The sequence below is a fragment of the Rissa tridactyla genome, chromosome 6 (genome assembly GCF_028500815.1).
Source record: "Rissa tridactyla isolate bRisTri1 chromosome 6, bRisTri1.patW.cur.20221130, whole genome shotgun sequence".
NCBI lineage: Eukaryota > Metazoa > Chordata > Aves > Charadriiformes > Laridae > Rissa > Rissa tridactyla.
Genome location: NC_071471.1, coordinates 49,093,689 through 49,114,501, shown reverse-complemented (window position 1 = coordinate 49,114,501; position 20,813 = coordinate 49,093,689). Strand labels below are relative to the sequence as shown.

The 20,813-nt window shown below is 37.3% G+C and overlaps 1 protein-coding gene across 6 annotated transcripts in view; it reads left to right on the top strand.

Annotated features, from left to right (window-relative positions):
• The window catches only part of KAT6B (lysine acetyltransferase 6B), a 128,063-nt gene that overhangs the window by 71,590 nt on the left and 35,660 nt on the right, over positions 1–20,813 (top strand). For 3 of the 6 annotated variants that reach the window (XM_054204523.1, XM_054204522.1, XM_054204521.1), the window contains exons 7-12: positions 1,274–2,205; positions 3,123–3,244; positions 4,920–5,035; positions 7,185–7,326; positions 10,333–10,494; positions 12,618–12,711. In XM_054204523.1, the coding sequence (XP_054060498.1) occupies positions 1,274–2,205; positions 3,123–3,244; positions 4,920–5,035; positions 7,185–7,326; positions 10,333–10,494; positions 12,618–12,711 (1,568 nt within the window). The remainder of the gene's footprint in view (positions 1–1,273; positions 2,206–3,122; positions 3,245–4,919; positions 5,036–7,184; positions 7,327–10,332; positions 10,495–12,617; positions 12,712–20,813) is intronic. The other 3 variants (XM_054204528.1, XM_054204524.1, XM_054204527.1) reach the window with 3 other exon arrangements.

The window sequence follows — 20,813 nt, the reverse complement described above, 5'->3', positions numbered from 1 at the left end:
CAAATTTAAGGATGTGCGAATGGAAAGGGGGCTAGTTCTTAAACTGGTGGGCCCTTGGAGTTCAGTAAACCAGATGGTAGCCCCAGGCTGTTCAATCTGTAATTGGAAGTGACCTGTTGGAATTAATTACTTCAGCATCTCAATTAAGAAGGCAAAATCTGTGGAAGAAAAATCTCTGCTGCAAATAAGCTAACTTCAAAGAGCAGGATGGAAAAGGGAATGGAAGCATTTGATGCAACTATGTAGCTTTGTTTGGATTTGCAGTTTGATTGTGCCTTTTGATACCAGTTTCTTTTACTACAAATATTTTTAAATGTTCTGTTTCTATATACTTACAATGTACTACTCTTCAGCATATCTTTCCATGTTGTTCCTCTCTTCAGTCATTAGCGACCAGCTAAACCTGTACTTTTGCTGTCACAAATGTTGGCTTTCAGCATGCCATTTTTCTTTCTAGTATTTAAATAACATTCACCACTCTTCCTTCTTAACACCTTCCATGTTAGACCTGATTGATTTACAGCTTTTCTACAAACACAGCTTGGTCTTATAGTTTTGCTTTTTCGCTTCCTGTGCTATTTTTATATTTGTGATTGTTACAATTTCTAAAGAAAACAGAGTCTGTTTCTTCGGTTTTGTTGTAATGCTTTTCATAAACTACCTCATTTTGCTTTTAGGTCTTGGGCAGTAGTTTTCAGTGCTATTGCTGACATACGTAATCCAATGAGAGTGTGGAAAAAACAGCAGTTTCTTGAAAACTGACTGTATTGCTTTAAAGGACTAGTAAACTTTCTCTATAGTTTAAGCAAATGTAGTCTGAAGTTAAGTGATTTGGTATACAGTAATATATTAACACTGAACATGTGCATCTCCTTCGTGTGTAAAATGAACTCTATGGTGATATAGCAGTTACTGTACTCAGACACAATGCATTGATGTTTTTCTCCAAAGCAGCACACTTTTGCCATGCCTAAAAGTAGATGGGGAGGCTGTATACTGGGATATCTTGTTATCCCAGCTGCTTCTATTTGTATGTACTGTGGACCATCTTTTAAGGAAAAGGGGGTGGGGGACAGAAAGAAAAAAGGGGGGGGGAGGGGAAGTTGGATGTTATGTCATGGTGTGAAATATACTTCCAGAGTGCATATGTCTTTAATTTTCTTGAAAGATTTTTAAGTACAGTGGCATAAGTAACTTGTATACACTGTGATACTATTTGGCAGTAGTTACAGATTTTTAATGCTGATTTTTTCTTTTCCAAATTTTTGCATAGGTCTGTAACCAGTGATGAAGGATCCGTGAATGCATTCACAGGAAGGGGGTCACCTGGTAGGGGTCAAAAGACTAAAGTCTGTACCACACCTTCATCTGGTCATGCTGCATCTGTGAAGGATTCAAGCAGCAGATTGCCTGTTACAGACCCCACTCGGCCTGGTGCCACCACCAAAATCACCACCACCTCCACCTACATATCTGCCTCTACACTTAAAGTTAACAAGAAAACCAAAGGGCTTATTGATGGCCTTACTAAGTTCTTTACACCATCACCTGATGGTCGCAGATCACGAGGTGAAATAATAGACTTTTCAAAGCACTATCGTCCAAGGAAAAAGGTCTCTCAGAAACAGTCATGCACTTCTCTTGTGTTGGCTACAGGTACCACACGAAAGCTAAAACCTCCACCTTCTTCACTTCTACCCCCAACCCCCATCTCTGGTCAGAGCCCCAGTTCGCAAAAATCCAGCACTTCCACTTCTTCTAACTCTCCCCAAAGTTCTTCCAGTCAGTCAAGCGTACCCTCCTTTAGTAGTCTTCCTAGTAATAGTCAGCTAAAGGGACTCTTTGATGGACTCTCTCATATCTATACCACTCAGGGACAGTCCCGAAAAAAGGGACACCCAAGCTATGCGCCACCCAAGCGTTTGCGTTGTAAACCAGAATTATCTTCCACATCAAAATCTAATAGCCATTTCTATGGAAAGAAAGAGGTTAGGAGTAGGTTTATTTCTCATGCCTGTACCTCTGGATGGGGTGTGTCTAGAGGACATGCTTTTAAAGCAATTGCTTGCCTCAAGAGAACAACTTTCCTTAAAAAGCACAGGATTGTAGGCAGATTAAAGTATAAAGTGACCCCTCAGATGGGGACCCCCTCACCAGGGAAGGGGAGCTTGGCAGACGGAAGGATTAAACCTGATCAGGATGATGGTAAGCAAAGGTCAAAGCGCCAACCAAACCTGCGTCCCGTCCAAAACCAAAATTCTTATATTGTCACATAGGTCTTAGCTGTATCTCTTGTTCTTACTTCACTTTCATACAAAAGCAACGAAACTTTGACCTTTTATCTAATGCTGACTAAATCTCCAAAATGTTTTTTCTGACTAATACCACACCACCTTTTTATTATTTTTTGCATATGTAGTGACACTAGGAGCCCCAGATGCCTTCATGATGTTGCTTATGGCTGTGTAGTACCGCATGAGTAGCCACTGTTCATGCTACTTCCTTATTCTTCCCCTGCCCTTTCTTTGGCAGTAGTGCTGTCATCATGATTGTGTGCTGTCAGTGCTCATAATGGTGGGCATTTCAATTCATTTCCGTCTGCTCCATTGCTTTTTCATGAACAATTCCATCCTGCTGCAGTCTCCACAACACTTGATCTGTACTGCTGTGAGCTACCTTTTTTTATAATTACTTTATTTAAGAAAAAATATATAATGTTTGAATGTAGACTTAGTTTAGCATTGGTCTCCAACTTCTAAGGGCAACTTTTTTTTCTCTTATTTTTATTTTTACCTTGTAGAGTATACTGGAATTTATCAAGTGGCATAGTTCTAGTGATAGAATATATTCCATTTCACGAGGTTCAAAACTCATTTAGTAGAACTGGACTGTAAAGGCTTATACAGACAGGCAAGTGAATACCAAAAATAGCTCATGCAACAGCAAACTACAAAACAAGAAGGGGGGCAGGTTTCATTTCTGCTACTTAGTAATCTCAAATGTAGTTAAAATGGGGAGTTATAACAGCCATAGTTGCTACAATCCTATTTAGGAGTACCACTTTGGTAAGGCACATGTAACCTTCATGTCTGAATAAACTTTTTGCTGGTTTTAAATAACAGATACTGAAATCAAACTAAGCATCAAACAAGAAAATACGGATGTATTTCTGGTGGGAAGCAAGGACACTGTTACACAGGAGGATTTGGAAGTATTTAAGCAGGCTCGAGAACTTTCCCTGGAGGTAAGAATCATGTCGCATAAAATGTAGTTATTTCTGTAAATAAAAACTCGGTTCATTTTCATATGTCTGTTCATCTTCATTTTTAATATATTCCATTTGATCCAATGTGTCATGCTTGCTGTGAATTTAATTTGTGAGACACTGTATATGCAGTTAAATTCTCCCAGAGTGGAGACAAGGCATCACACTGGAATGGGTCAGATGATAAGTGACAATTGAGATAGATTTTGAAAGATATACTTGAGTATTTCGGACACAGGACTACCACTGATTAAGCGTAGAGATTAAGCATAGTTGGCATCCTGGTCAGGACTGAGAGGGTGTTCGTTGGTAAGAATGTGCGCGATGATTTTCCTATGTGGATAAAGCAGCCACTGTGAAAACTTAAGTCTGTCCCAGTAAGTACTGTTTTGTAAGAAACTAGGTTTAGTGAGTTTGTAACTTTATTTCACGATTTAACACACTTTGAGTTTAAGTACTGTAGACTTTTTCTAGCAGCGAAAATCTTTGAGTTGAATCTGTCTAGAATTGCTTACACCAGCAGGTGTTAATGCTGCTCTTTAAGGTATATAGTGGTAATCCTAAAGCTTGTGGAGACTGAGCTGCTTTGGTTTTTTGGTTTTGTTTTGTGGTTTTTTGTTTTGTTTTTGTTTTATTGTTTGTTTGGTTTTTTTGCCAAGTAAGCTGGACTTGGCAGCTAAAAATTCCTATAGCAAAACAGACTTTTACTTTTCTGTGTCTATGAAATGAGTAACCAGTGTCTTTGAGAACCTGGGTCAGAAGGGAGGTGCATGTTATGTTTCAACTGCTGCTTTTTATAAAATTACATCATAAATGAGTGTGTCTTGTACTTTTTTCGGTAGGGGAAGTCACTTAATTTTTTTCAGGTTTAGTGTACAAGAATTGCTATTACCTGCTATGGGTCAATGCAGTGACCTTTTTATAGTCTTAATTCAGAGCATGTTAACCAACAAACTCAAACCAAGTTTAAAGATTCAGCTTCATTATTAGTTTGTACTTCCATTTGCTTTGGAAATAGTTCCTACCTCCTCCTTTCTTTGTCTTTCGTATGCAGTCCAAAATGTTAGGTGCTAAGATTTCAAAAATTTATGGCATTGAAATTACCCCCCCGCCTCCTTTTCTTTGTTTGTATTTCACCAGCCCTTTAGAGTCCAGCAATCATTTTCTGATCAGCTCAATTTCAGTGTAATAGTTGAGATTAGTGTGTGTTAGTATATTGTTGACTGTTATGAGGTGAATTCCAAGGACTCTAGAAGGGTTCTGCTGATGCCTTCTCCCTTATTGTTTTGATAAAACGACAGCTTTGAGTTTGAACCAGAACTGTAGAGAAATTCTCGCACTAGATACTGTGGGAGAACTGGGGCAGTTGTCCCTTTTATTTGGCTAGGTTGTGCACCATCTATTTGTATGCACTTACTTGTAAACCCTGCTTGCTTACCTTCATGTTTAGTTGTTTGGCACCTTGAAAGAAATTTTCGCTGCTTATATTTGGGTGTTGGCAAATGCTGTTCTCGCTCCAGGTTGAAAGAACTTAAGCAACTGATTTGAATACTTCAGGTTTCTCACACCTTCATTGGGTGAAACTGATGATATAAAGCTAACTTTCCTTTTACTTTTTCTATAACTAATATATTGCTTTTATTGCACCTGACAGAAAATTGGGTGTAAAAACACTGGTGAAACAAGTGGGCGATACCCTTCAGTGATTGAGTTTGGAAAATACGAGATCCAGACCTGGTACTCTTCACCTTACCCACAGGAATATGCAAGGTAGTGAGTTGTCAAGATTGTGATACATTGTTGGAATTCTTACTAGCGTGATAATTGTAACTTTCTTACTCTTTTATAACTTATAATTTACAACTTTAAAAAGTAAATATACTTTTGTAATTATAAGTGAGAACAAGGATTTTTGTCTTGTCTTTTTTTTTTTTTTGTGAGTTCTAATCAAAGAAACATTAAAAAGACCAATTTTCCTAATCCTGCATAAACATAATCTTGCAGTGTGTATTGGCATGGTTTTGTTTGTTTTATTGGTTTTGGTTTTGTTTGGGTGTCGTTTTTTGTGTTTGGTTTGTGTTTGGTTTGTTTTGTTGGTGGTGGGTTTTTTTGTTTGTTTTGTTTTGATTTTTTTTTTTTTTAAACCATTGCAACCGGGTATGTCCAGCTTCTGGCCATTGAGAGCAATTAATCTTGTTTGTCATCCAGAATTTGTTAACCTCCTTTTTCTAGGGACCTGGGATAAATCTGAACATGCTAGATAAATAAAGTCAAAGTGAGCAAGTTGGGGCAACAGTGTCTCATTTCTGGCCTTCTTTGCCAGGGTGCACCTTGGAGTCAGGCAGAGAGCCCGAACTAGTATGTGTGCTCAGCAGATCTCTGCTGATTTTTTGCATGTGCTGAAAATAATTGTTTTATGAATTGATTTGATCTATGGCACACATGGAGATTTTCAGAACTGTATGTTTGTCAAGCTCTACTGCTATAGCAAGCAACCAAGTTATGTGGCCCGTTCCAAAATATCTTTGCATTGCATTACTGTAAACTGCCTTTTGTCTCCATCCTTCTCATTCCTTGATAACCTAATTTTTGCGTGATGGGAATGAGGGATATATTGTGAATTGGTAATTTGAAAATCATGGGCTAAAAAAAGTGTGGAGAGCGTTTCTGTTTCATCTTACTACCACTGCTTTTGTACTTTTAATATTTTATTGCTGTTACTTTTTTATGCCCTCAATTTATGTCATATTGTGAGAGAGTTACGTGTTCCATCAAGTAAATAAATCCCAGATAGAGGCATAATGATGGATAATTAGTATGAGGCAACATGGGATGGCATCTGTAGGAGGCAGTGTAGTTCTTGGCTCTGAGTGCAGTGGGATTACATCATGGAACAAACAGTTCAAACTGCTTTTTATGTTGTTGATAAACTATCTTAGAATACTGGAATAATGGCTATGATCCCAATGTGATCCTAGGATGTGCCAGTAGCTTCAGAGGAGATAAGGGTTTTCCTCTGCTTTAAAATTTTGTGGACTAATTAATTTCTGCAACAGTCTTCCATTGCTTCAGTAATTTAAAAATGAAAGTAAATAGTCTTCCATTGCTTCAGTAATTTAAAAATGAAAGTAAATAGCCATAAAATACACTGAAAGGAGCAGTTTCTGGTATGTAGAACACTTGTCAGCATTGTCTTACATGGGGCATGTGGGTACTTCATGTAGTCTGAACTGAATCCTTTCCAGATGACTACAGTAATCTACGTTGCCTGTGTCATGGAGATGTATGGAAGGGAGGCTTTTTGCCTAGATGCAAACTGTTTCAGTGGGCTTCTGTGTTCAAGTAAAGTGACAGTGTAGGTGGGGGTACAATCCTACTACAGTTTGCTGTCCCACCCAAGTATTTTGAAGACAGTGGAAAGAAACATTATCTCCTAGCCTTCCCCACATACAAAATAAGGAGAATTAAAGGCAAGGAGGCTCACTATATTCTGCTGCGTGCCTCCTTTTCTTTATTGGAAGAAGGAGGATGAAATTCTGAGGTGTGACTCCAGTGTAGCTACTTCAATTAGACACCACAGCAAAAGCTTAAGTGGAATGTGGGAACGGGGAAGTAACTGGGGTCTGCTGAGGGTGGACCACAAAACAGCTGACCACAGTTCAACTTTATTGAATTAGGTTCATTGTGATTGATTGAAAATGATCTTTTCTTACCTTTCTTTTTTAATGGGTGATATGTATGTTTAATCATTTACTCTAATGTGATGATTTTTTTATTATTTTTTTTTTTAAACTTAAGAAGCATTTACTCGTGGTACCTTATATTTAAATGGGGAGGGCTTTTCACTTTCTGGTAACCTTTTTTGTTTACAGAACTTAACATATTTTTTGTATAAAATATCTTTCTAATTTTCATACAGATTACCAAAGCTTTACCTGTGTGAGTTCTGTCTTAAATACATGAAAAGTAAAAACATTTTGTTAAGGCACTCAAAGAAATGTGGCTGGTTTCATCCTCCAGCCAATGAAATCTACAGAAGAAATGACCTTTCAGTATTTGAGGTGGGTATATCAAAATCTAAGTTTCTGAAAGTAACAGGTTTGTAAACATTACAGATGAGTTGTAGAACTAGTGAAAACTTTATATATTTAAATACTTCCTTGATTGTAATGCAAAACCACGTCCATCTTCCCTGTCCTGTTCTGTCACAATTCTTACTTCCATTACTTGTGCTTCATGCGTTACCCAACCTCTTAAGATATTTGTGTAGCATGCATCTTAGATGGGGACTGCAATAGAAGCTCTTTGACTGGATTGCGTTTCCCCTCTCAGCAAAAGTACCTCTTGCACCCATTCATTTCTGGCTATTTGAATATCTTGGGTGTAGGGAGAATACACTTCATACTGTAGATGCTTCCAATGTGTAAAAGCAAGAAAAGTAGTTTCTTGTGTGTTTTCCTAAAAATACAAATGTAGCTACTAAGTGTTTTTGCTTTCCTTTTTGTTGTCTGAGAAACTTGCCCTGAAACATTCTGGTTGGATGACAGAGGTTTGGTCCAACTTTGGCCAGAACACACTGCCTTTAATGTAGAAAGTCCAGAGTTGAGTTTGTGGATAGGTATTCCTTTATAATCTAAATTATTCTCTTGTGAGGTGACTTCCGTTAAAGTTTGGGGTTTGCAAGGATATCCTGGACGACAGATTTCTGTGTTTCAAATAGCATGCCTGCAGTTACTGAAGCTGTGCATTAACCTTGCCATTCCTGTGTCTCAAGAGTTGTTACAGATTGCATTAACAGAAAAGACTGCTGGGGCTACTAGGACTTTTTTTTGAGGCTGTTTATCAACAGCAGTGTTTAGATGTGTATATTGATACATGCAATTAAGCAGTTATCATAGATTCTACTTGAAACTTGTGTTTTCATGTTGTATCAATGTCTGTCGTGCTTGGTCATGGCCATTATCTCTTCAACCAATGGTAGATGCATTCTTGAAGTCCTTACTTAAATTAGAACAAGATCTTAATATTTGGTTCACTTGGCTGGTTTTGTGCAACGAAAAAAATCAGCGATCTGCATCAAGATTTCTTCCTTCCTGACTTGGGCAGTTTTTATAAAGATTGTAGATCTGCCAGCAAAAGTCTTAAGTTGTAAACAGACTTAACTCTTTTCGTGTCAAGAAACAAAATTGTCCTAGTCAGTCCAAAAGAACTTAGATTTTCTCTATTAGCAGGTATTAAGAGCTGTGCAGCATACAATAGGCGAATTCTGTTTTCCAGTTAATGTTCGTTAGCTACTGCCAATGTGTGAACAAAAACTTCCTAAAAAAAAAAAAAAAAAGTGTGTGTGTGTGGCAGTGAGGGGGGATCCACACAACACGTAGAAGACAAGGTGTATGTGAAAGCAGTGTCCTGACTCTTTCTTGACTGCTTTCATTCCCTTTCTCTTAGGTGCTTCAATAAGTGCTTATGTTAAGACTTACGGAATAAAGTGGTTTTTTTCTAATTCAAAGGTTAATGTCAGTTTTTACTCTGTTAACTGTAGAAACTTACTCATCAGTTGATGTCCTGGGTCACAGATGCTTTCAGGAATTCATTGTACCCATTTTCTGTTTGGCAGAATGAAGGGTTTGTAGTTTTCTTTGTGCTTTCCATTTTCGAGATAAATAGAAATGAGTTTGGCATTTAAGATTTATGTACCTCTGCCCAGAGCATGACTTTGAGAGATTTGAGGGAAGACTTTGACATAGTTTACTACTATGCTGTATGCAAGAAACTTTTCACAGATGCTTGCTTTTGAAGTTGCAGTCCTTCCACCCTCCCACCCCCACATTTAAAACTGATAAATAAGCTGTGTTTGCCTGGAATTCAAGGAGTTCTTTAAATTTCTGTACAAATGTTCTTACTAGAAAAGATAGCTTACATAATTTCGGTTTTCAGGCTTATGGGTTACCCAGTGATGATTTCTACTTGGTTAATGTTTGCATTTAATTTGCACACTTGCTAATAAGTTTGAAAGGAGTGAGTTGTATGACAGCTTAATGTATTTTATAGGTTCTTGAGTACTGTATGAAAGTTTGTTCTGATGTCTTTAGGAGCAGTAGCTGTCCATTAAGTGTTTTTTTTTTTCTTTAATCCAGATAATGCAACTGTACTACTGAAGTCACCTTGAAATCCTTAAATATATCCAAAAGGTTGGGTTTTACTTAGATTTGTAACTAGGATTCTTACTAAAACCAAATTGGAATAGAATATGGCTTCTTTTTTGGCATGGTGTGCATACCATTTGGCTGTCTGTGAATGAAATACAGCTAGTGACTTTATCAAAGTACAAGCAAACCTTTCCATTAAGAAGATTACTTCAAAAATGCTGTTGCCTTTGACAGGGCCTTCCCTTTCAGGGAGTAACTAATTGATCCAGGAAATCTGCATCTCTCTCTGGCTTTTCTGTAGCTGTCTGAGTCACAGCTTGACTCTTTACACTGGTAACATACCTAGACTAATTGTAGTACTTAACCTGAAAATTTACTTCTCTTGCTCAACAGTGTTTTAGTGTACCATAGAAATCTTGTCTTGTCCAATTTATCTGAAACATTGCTGTGATTGCTGTGTAATTGGCAATTCATTCATTGGCCTTACACCTTAAGGATTTAACATAATACACTTAATTGTTTTGGGATATTTTTTTATTGTTGACCACCACTGCCTTCTAGCAAACCACAGTTTAATGTAGTTTTAACTAGTACACTTTTGTCTGCCAGTCATTCATTTTCATTCCAGGTATGAAGTGGGAGAGGTAAGTCTCACTTGAACAATTAAAAGATGAAGTTACTTTGTTTAATAAATCCAGATCCTCGGAGAATACTTACAAATGCAAAGTAATTAGTACTAACTGGAGAATTCTTATTTAACAAGAAGCTGGGGCATTTCTCTTCTGAATCTTAATGTGTTCTTTTTCCTGTAACACCATCTTGTTCATGTTTCCGTCTAGGATATGATTGAATCAAGAAGTTGTTTTGTCCTAACATGTTGGTGGCATTGAAAATAACTGCATCTGTCTTGCTTTCTAGGTTGATGGAAACGTGAGCAAAATTTATTGTCAGAACCTTTGTTTGTTAGCTAAGCTTTTTCTGGACCACAAAACCTTGTATTATGATGTTGAACCATTCCTCTTCTATGTCCTTACAAAAAATGATGAGAAAGGCTGCCATTTAGTTGGATATTTCTCTAAGGTAAAAAAATAGTGGGTTTCTTTTTTTGAACATTTGTAATTTCCCACTTGCCTTGATATTTGTGCCAACAGAAAAGAAAAAACAAACAATGCAGAATCTTGAAATTTTCTCTATAAATCTCAAATATAGTGTGCATTGTCTCAAATACACTCGTACTTTCTTGTCTCAAAGACTGATGCAAATTGAGAAATTGTATGTGCATTCAGCCACATTTATTGGTGGGGTTTTGTTGGCTTGGTTTGGGGGGTTTGGGGGTGGGTTTTTTTGTGTTGTTTCCCCCCTCCGCCAATGTGTTATGGCTTCAGTTGAAAATTAAATCTTTTTCCTCCCCCTACCATTTTTTGCAATAGTATACCAAGTCTAACTTCTAAGAATGCTAGGTATTTGAAATGTTGGTGTGTTTTCGTGGTTTTACTGCTAGCAGTTCAAGCTGGCTATTTAGACATAAATGGCCAGCTGAGTTCATCTCTTATGTACAGTCTGATCTAATGTGGTAACTCATTGCACTTGAGTGTAAGAATGCAGTGCCTAACTTTATGGTGGATGCCTTCTTTAGAGTGGATGTCTTTATTGCTTGTGGTTTTTCTTTGAATTTTAAAGCAATAGACGGCAGCTATAGACAGAAATAATAACTTATGCGGACTGTCTTGAAAAAGATGACCAAAAATAATGGTGAAGTATAATTAGATATGTCTGCAACAGGAAAAGCTTCCATTAGTCAATTTGTCCGTAAGAAATGTGGAGAATTGCTTTTGGCTAGTCTGTTTGTCACATCTGATGATCTCGAATGTTTTAGCTACTGAAATGTAGGAAAAAAACGCTTAATCTCAAATTCCACGGAAGTACTGAAATTATTCACCGAATAATTTTGTCCTGTCCCCTCCCTTTCTTCTCTTTTTAAAAAAAAAAAAAAAAAAAATCCCCAACAACAAAAAACAACACCACAACTGTGTGTGTATGTGTGCTCTTGGTGGCAGAAATGCTCTGGCGTTTCTTCCTTGATTACAAATATATTGCCAAGATGTGAACTTCTTACTGGCAGTCTTGAGAGTTTGAGAAGCCTATATGGAGAAAATACTTCACATTAACATAGAAATGAAGAAACCTTGCGAAATATGGCATGGATGTCTGCTCTCACAGATGAAGAAATGTTGTGAAACCAACATACTGGCATGTGAACCTGTCAGTGTCATCACTGGTCTGGTGTCACATGTGGAGGCTGAAGTGATAGGTGGTGTCTTAAACTATCCCTGTGCTTGCTGCAACTTCTTGTCAGTTATTGCTGATCTGGATTTTTTTGGTTGATTTATTTGGCCTCCCTTAAAACTACTTAGTGCTGATTTTGTGATGTTTTTTTTTCTGTGTCTAATCTTTTAAAGGTAACAAGGCTTCAAGACTCTTCCTTTTGTATCAATAAATCTGAAAGAACCTGTAACCTTACATTGTTAGAACAGCTTCCTAGTTTAGATTGTTCCTTCTGATGTCATAAAACAATATGTAATATTTGCCTCCATTGCCTTTATGTTATATGATTTCATTCTGTCTGAAAGACCTCTGGTTTCTGAGCATTCTGCCTTAATTTGCATTCAGGTGAGAAGCATTCAGCTTTGAAAAAGTTAGTATGCTTCAAGTAAGACTTCTTAGGTCTACGGGTATGGGGTTCCTCCCCTCCACCCTGACCCCATATTCATTCAGAGAGAGAAGACAAAATAAAGATGGAAACCAGCAGGCACTTAGTGTAGCAATTGCAGAAAATACAACTTCACTATATGTATAGATATTATTTTCCACTTTTATATCCTTGACTGAATGCTCAGTGAAACACAAAAATATTTTCTTCTTCTTCTTGTTGTCCTCCTTCACAGCACTTAAACTTCATTATGCTGTTTAGACAATATATTTAATTTTTAAGATGTTGAGTAGTTAACTAATAAATATTTTGAAGGGTATGTTTGATACTTCCTTTTAATAATTAACTATTACTGTGGAATTATTTGACTTTGGTACTGACCCCATGCATCTGTTCACCTTACTGGGATATTTTACAAGGACAGTGGCAGGTGCAGGCAATTGCCCACTTCAGCAGTGCTTTGACATACTTGATCTGTTTCTCCTTCCCACAGGAAAAGCTTTGCCAGCAGAAGTACAATGTCTCCTGCATAATGATCATGCCCCAATACCAAAGGCAAGGATTTGGAAGGTTTCTTATTGATTTCAGTAAGTGAAGTGTTTTATTTACACTTGTCATCCAGTAAGCTGATGGCTTTTATAAGAAATTGTAACATATGAAACTTTATTTAACTTGCTTTGTTGTTTTTATCAATAGATAATGGGATTTCTGTTTATATTTACATAGGATAGAAAAGCTCCCTGAAGTGAAAAACTTACTGCTGCTCTGTTATTGTACTCGAGGAAATTGAGAATGAATCTCTCAGCAGTAATATTAGCTCACAAAGCTATTATTCTGAATGAATTGTCTAAATTACTTTTCATTTTGCCTTGCTAGTTAGTATAAGAAGAGGCAATTATTTGTGATTAAAGCTAAGAAGGTGTTAGTCCAAGGCATTCTCTACATTCTAATATTTCTAACTTAGGTCATCTTTTAGCTAAAGAACTGTTTTAGCTGAAGAATTGCTGCGTAGAAGGAATGTATTTTGGTTTTTGTCTTTAAGTTCATCACTTCGTTGGTGAAAGTGTTACCAAAAAAAGCGTAGGTGCTCATGGCAGTGTATGTACTTGCTGCTTTATTTTGCTGAGTTGTCTGACCTGTTAGAAAGCTTCAGGCACAACTTGTTTAAATATAGATCTGTTATCCCCCAAATCTTTAAGCTGCAATGAAACTCCAAACAAAATCATCTTAAGAAACTTCTCAGCTAAGTGTCCACAGTACTGCTGAATCCAACTTTCTCCTGTAATTTAGAGGGAGGATGATAAAGGAATTAGTGTATGTTGTATGTGGCTAGTTTTCACTATTACTCTTTTTTTTTTAAAGCACTGTAGAATTACACGACAATAGAGATAGTTAAGATAATAGGATTCCTTCCCTGAAGGTGTATACAAGAACATTAACACACACATAAAAATATATTGCAGTATAACAGCCGGACAAAGACAGTAATTTGCAACTGTAGAGTTTTCAAGTTCTGTGTCTTGTAGTGTTCTACCCAGCATGACTACACTAGAGTTTATAAAGATACTTAGTATGTCTCATCATTGCATGGCTTTATAAACAGTCTTCACTATACCCCTGTGATTTAAGTAAGGATGGTTCTGGACCACTTAATCCACCATTGAAATGTAGCCATCACTGGAGCGGAACACAACAGCTGTTCCGTTGTGTGCCTTCTGCAACCTTTTAGGAAAGGCAGTGAGAAGTACTGCATATTTCAGGAACTGCAGAGTGGACTTTAAGTTTACTTAGGTAGAACTTGCCCCTGGTTTAGGATTAGGATCTCTTCTTGCAGAAGGAGATCGGGAACTCTTAGTGGGCACAACTGGTAAGTACTTCTAGGCTTTTTCTTTGGTTTTTATTCTGTGGTGTCTTTCAAAAAAAGCACTCTCAACAAATGGTATTCTGGTTGAATTTGCAATAGTTATGGTTGCAAAACTGATGGCACAGTTATGAAATCTGTGGATTCCACAGAAGGTCTGGATACGGATACACTGTGTGTCTCTGGATCTGTGGTCTGTCTGTTACTGTGCCATGTGCTACTTGATCTGGAAGAATTGGTAGGGTATTCTGTCCCTCCACTTTCTGGAAAAATCTGTGAGTACATCATGTTGTTTGAATCATTAGGATTTTTGTGATAACTTGCATCATGACCTAATGGTATCCTTAACTTCAAGCTTATCTGGTGCTATTCTTGTGCCTTTCCTCTTTGCAGACATGTTCATATCACAGGTGTAGGCTGCAGCTGTATACATGCTGGGCATAGTCCAGAGACCAGCTTTAGCTTCTGCTGTAGCTAGAGCTAACAGACTGCCTGATTTGGGAGCACACAGTCCCTCAGTACATTTACACAGTGTTTTGCCTTTGCTTTCTGGACAGAGGTTCCCTTAACTAACTGGGAATCAGACTGTCTCAGTTTCCAACAGAATGAAGAACCAAGAGGTGACTGAGAAAGTCTGGCTCTGTAGTGAGAGTGAGGTGCAAACTAAATTAAAGGTAGTGAGAGAACTGCTTGTGGCTGTTTTTCCCTAGGGGTAGAAAGGAAGGTAAAACTCCAAGGCTTGTTTTCCTAGGTTGTATCTATGTCCTTTTGCAGGATGGAGGCTGAATGCCATTAAATGGGGCAGCCATAGCCTTATCCAGACGAGTGAGTCCAAAATCTGTCTTCATACAAAAAAAAATCCTTCAAATCAATTGTTTACTTTTTTCCTTGGAATTCTATGTGTTTCTACCTCCTATATTGTAATTGACTGACTACCATCTTCTTTGTACTTCACCCTTCCTGTTGACTTGTGGTCTCTGAGAATAAGTTGCTCTAACTGGCCTGAGAAGATGGCCTAACAAAACCCCAGTTATTACTCTAAACTTGAACAGAGAAAGTTTATCATAGTTTAAAACATTTTTTGCCATAACATTATCTAGATTGTTATGCTCTCATAAAGTTATTGGGAGATAAATTTTATGCTCTGAATGTTAAGTCTTGATTTGTCATGCAGGTAGTGCGTCTAAACCGCTCTATTTTGAATTCTGTGAAGTAGTCAGTTGTACTTATCTCTTTTGTAGCGGTAACCAGAACAGGTTTTAGACTAAAATAATAAAAATGTAACTGTGCAAGTAATTTTCAGAAAATGATAGTTACAAATCACAGAAGGGAAGGTCTCATGAACTGTTTGCAAGTAGCTGACTGCTCACATTACTTTGTGTATATCTAGACACTTGACAGTTAGAAAGGCTGGAAAGAACGCAGCCTTAAGCCGTTACAAACTTCTGCTTTGTCAGCAGACTGGTGAAAATGTAGTTTGTGGTACAGAATTTGCTTCTTTTTCCGTAAGTGAAATGCATTTGTTTGTTCAGATTGTGATGCATTCTTTTGTCTTGGACTAATTTGATGTTTACAGATGAGTCTATGTGGTCATCCTATAAGTTGCAAGGGAAAATAAATTATTTTATTCTGCTAAAAGAAAATTAAGTATTTGTTTTCTGACCATTGTTTTTGTTTTAATTTTTTTTCAACTTAATTTTTTACTAACTACATGTGACTTATCAGATTCTATATGAAATATAGGTAATGCTGTAATTTCTTACTCTGTAGACACCAACATAAAGCTTTGTTTAAGGTCTGTCTCTTCAGGAATCTGTAATATCACATGTGGAAAATAGATTCGTAGGAAGGGTACTTCAGTTTTCGTGAGAAGAAAGTGTGCTGTAAAATCCCTGAGTTCTGTAGCCTGATCATCTTCAGCAAAAATTTCCTGTGCAGTTTTCTGTAAGTCATTGGTCATTTAAGTAGAAATGTTTTTTTTTAAAAAAATACATTGTATGTGTCTGTATCTGTTCTGTCTTAAAGTCGGGTAAGTTTTTTTTTTTGGGGGTGGGGGATGGTGGTGGTGTTTGGTAGAGAAGTTATGGGTTTTGACTTCTATAGAGACTTGTGCTGTTAGAAATGGAAAAAAGTTTAGTTCTAAATATTTATCAAACAGTGAAACTGTTGATATGTAAAATTGCAGACTTGGTACTGCTTCATTTTGCAGTAAGATAAAATCAGTTTAACCTGTTTTATTTTTGAGAAGCGTGTCATACTGAAGACAAAATGGTTTACGTGAAGTCTTAATTTTGTTTACACTAAGTATGCTTTATTAAATATTATTTTATAACAGTCTTGATTTTTCTTAGAGGGAACCTAGTTTTTACTTGGAGTGTGTTTAAATGTACAAAAGCAGTTCCTGAAAATGAATAAAGGTATTAATTTGCTTGTTGTATTTATACCTTCCTGCCTTTTACAGGATAGTTCTTGCCAAACTTCTTGAGTTTGGGCCTTTTGTTTCCATTTCCTTGGTCTTCTTGTATTCTGTGAAGTTGACTGGATTGTGATTGCAGGGTTGTACCTGAGAGAGAATTAATTGACTTCTGCATGCATCTTCTGTGTTTGCTGTAAATTAAACTTTGGGCAAGTAAACTCCAGCTTAAGTTGATCCAGAAATGAAACAGAGAGCAGGCTTCTGTTGTGTAAGATCCCATTCTGGGTTTCTTTCACTTTGAATATGAGTCCAGTTGCAGTGATACACAGCTATCATTCCTGTCACAAGGATTATATATACTTGCATTTGGGTGAGTCTTTATATGTCCTCTGTTAGCCTGCATTGCTGCTGTGGTTTTGACAACGCAAGCACTAAACTACAGTGTTGTAGCTACTCCTGTATGTGCAATCCAATTTCTTTTATAAACTTGAGCAGCCTCTACATGCAAGAAGTTTTTTCTTTACTTTCTTGATTTGAGCTCTCACAAAGCCTAGAATCGTCATATGCTTTCTGTTTCTACTCGTTGGGCAGCAGTGACAAAAAATACTAGTATTTCTTTATTTGGCATATCTAACACAGAGTTCAGTATTACTAGAATGAAATACTGCAGTATTTCGTATTTGTTTTCTGTAAGTTTAAGCAATCTTTTGATTTGAACTTCCTCACAAAACTCATCACAGTCCCATATTTCTTCTTATTGGATTGCAAATTCCATGCTGGAGGCCTAGCAGCAGTTGGAGGGAAAAAAAAATGCATGTGACAATACTAGGATAAACCTTTCTAACTGTGCTGGCTAGTATGTTGATGGTTCATTTGCATCACAGTAATAACTGGGTTCAATGCTGAGGAGCAAAGACCTTGATAGCCTTTTGTTATTTATCTTGAGGGCGTTTCTGGTCCAATTAATTGTAGGGTTCTTCTTCCCCTTCAGAATTCCCTCTTCTCATTCTTTCCCATTTTATCTGTTCATTGTGAAACGATTATTCTTGATGAGAGTGGAAACCTGGTTTAATGATGCTGGGATTCAGTTTGGGTTATATATGTTCTTTGTTTTGTTTTGGGGGTATGGAGGGGGATTGTTTCACTTGTCTGTATGTTTGGGGAAAGCTGGTACTGACTTTTTGACCTCTTGTATCATTTCTTGAGTGCAACTTTTAATGGCTTTTTTTTTTTCCCATTAGCTTGAACTAACCCCTGATTCCCTTCTGGGATGTGTAGCTCAGGTTTTTTGTGAGCAGACTATGACAGGGAAAGACGACTCAAGTCTGGCAGTGGAAGAAAGAAACAGAATTTATAATACCTGGGGAGCTGTATTCTAGCATAGGAAGAGTGTCTCTGTTTAATGTTGTTTTTTGCTTGTTTCTCCAAATCTGGTATCTGTTTCTTAGTCAAGTGTTTTATTTTACCTGTTCCATTTAAACAGGTGAGTAAATCTTGAAGTCTTGATTTGCAGAAGCAGCAGAGTACCAGCAGTAGCAGCACTTGTGCAACAGCTAATGTATAACACCAGGGAACGCAAGTTTCCAAGGGATGAGAGGAACAAAAAATTGGCTCTACAAGTAAAGGGAAAATAAACTGTTAATGGAAAGTTACGTCTTTCCTCCTAAATGCTTTTCATGAATAAGCATGAGAGCAATTGATAGAGGAGGTCAGAACCATTACTGATTTTATAAATTGGTAATTGAGAGAGAGATCCACTTTTTTGCTCAATTAGGCTGGGGGCAACATGCATTAGCCCACATTGCTTCTCAATAGGAAATGGCTCAGCAAAGGCTTGTGAACAAGATTTGGCGTGGTGAAGTGTTCATTTGCCATTTACAGCTTTGAAGAACTGGTCTGAAGATCTGGAACTACTGCCTGTTTCTTTGATCTCAGTTTAGTCCTGTCTTCTCCGCTGCAAATTCCTAAAATCGCTTGTCCACATGCAATTGTTTAGGGGCTTTTGTGCCCAAAAGTTGAATCAGTGAAATATTCTGGGCTAAAAGTGGGTGGGGAGTAAGGACAGATGTCCTTGAAGGTGTGTGTTAAACCCAGATCACATAGTGATCCTGCATGCACTTTAATTCAAAAATAAGGGATGGTGGAGGGTGCAGTGAATAGGCACAAAAAGAATGGATACCTTTGTAAAGTGCATTCTTGAAATCTTTCTGGTTTGCGCTTGTTTTAGAAGATCTGCATCTGTCTGTAGAAATGTGGAAGATCTTCATTGCTTAGGGCTCAGCTTTGCAGAAGTGGAAGGATTGTGGATTGAGTCCAGATAATTACGTTAGGTACAAAAGCTGTTCCACAAGCATCGACAGGTAGCATAAACCTGCATTGATGAGAATGGAGGCAATGGGTTTATTTCTTACTGCCCACAGTTTTGAGACAGTTTTGAAACAAGCTAAAAAAAACTGCCCTGCGTGAAACTGGGTAGTCTTTGGGCACAGTTTAGGGAGGCTGTGAAGAATATGAGATTTTTCTTCTGGTCTCTAGTGTGATTTGGTTCTCCCTGTAAGTTTGGTAAAGAGCTGATCCAGCCTGTAAAATTAGTTTTTCTGTGAAAGGCAAGAAGTTTGGTTTCTGCTAAGCTTGAAGAAAAACATGAATATCGTTCAAAAATAAAACTGCTTATTTTTGAATATGCTCAATTCAAACAGCATTTTCTCTTCCAGGATAAACTAGTTATTTCAAACTTCTTCATGGCTCCAATACTTCAAAAGCTCTGTTGTCTGATACAGACAAAAGGTTATATTTGATTGAAAATAAAAGTTTCTTTTAGATAGTTTTGGGCCTAGTTTTCTCACTGATGTCCATTGCTATGTCTTAATTTTTTTTGCAGTGTCTTCAGAAGGAGTGAGCTTTCCATGGCTAGTTGCAGTTTGGACAGTGAGCTGTTCTTCTAGTTTCTTCTTCCACGCTGGCTTTGTGGTGCTTTGGTATATTGAGAAGGTTTGGAAGTTTTGCTGTGCCAAAAGGTTGATTTGGTAACTCTGTTGTCTCTGGTTCCTGCTGTAGTGTTTCTAGGCTTTCTGCTTTGACAGCAAATTAGGTTACTCCTCTGTGGAAACTTGAAAAGCAATGACTTTGTGAAGCACCATGTTTGTGCAGTCATCCAAAAAAACTGAGTTGAACAAAACTTGAAATAAGTAATGGACTAACATGTGGCCTGTCATTTAGGGCAACATATGGCTGATAAATTATATTAGCATTTGAGAAAATGTCATCCCTGTTTTGAAGATGAATAACTTTTTAAAAATGCAATAAATGCGTTGGAATTAAGTGGTGGAATAGAGTGAAAATGCTGCCTGAGGTTTTTACAGTGGCTCTGAGATAGTATTATATCAGTAAAGGAAGAGCAGATGATAGATGACAAATTTTCTGTACTGAAGGGCTTTTATTTTTTGGTAGGAAGCTGGAATGAGGCAAATGAACAAAGCCATTACAGTATGGAAATGGTGGTGTTCCTTCTTTTAAGAGTATTTGAACACAGAAACAAAGACAGACTATAAAAGAAGCACCAAAAGGGCAAAAGAGGGCAGAAGTAATGAAAAGACATACGGTTTTCTTCCTCATTAAAATGAATTCATAGAATTTCTTTGCTGTGTAGTCTTAGCTTGTGTTGTTTTAAGTAGCTGTGTAGACTTGCCATGTAGTAACAGGTTGCAGGGAGGTGGGGGTGTAACTGATTTAAAAGTCTGTGCTCAGCTGGAAGCAAGACACAGACCTTGAACTGAGAAAACCCATGTTCTTTATACTAATTCATAAATTAACTTCTGGAAAACAAAGCAGACTGGGGGAAAAAAAAGGTAAAGATGGATGCTGTAATAGAGCAAATCTATGTGGAGAGATCAAAGGAGGTGTGTTCACATGTATGGCATATAAGTTCTAGTATGCTTATGGAACTGCTGGGAACCACTTCTGGTATCTGCCTGCTGCTTAGAGCTAGACCCAAGTTGCAGTGGGCTGTAAGTGGTTGGATCTACTTCTTTGGTATGTGTTTATATAGAATTGATAGGCTAAATCCCTTAATCTGGTCATGGAAAATAACGTGTTGGCCAGAAGGTAATATTTTGGAAAAACTACTTTAAGTACTTTAAGAAAATCAGAAGGAATTTTTTAAAATGTACAAATACTTTAATCAAATATGGATATGAAGTAGAAATAACATTTGAAAAATGAGGGTGTCCGTGGAATGATGAACTCTTTCTGTAAACACCCGTTACACCATTCTTTTCCAAAGTCTAGTGTTCAGATGTTTTACAGTTTGCTGTAACAAATATTGAAATATACCAGAAATACAACGTAGGAATAAGCACACTTTAAAAAAAAAAAAAAGTTGCTTACAGTTATACTTTGCTATGCTCTATAAA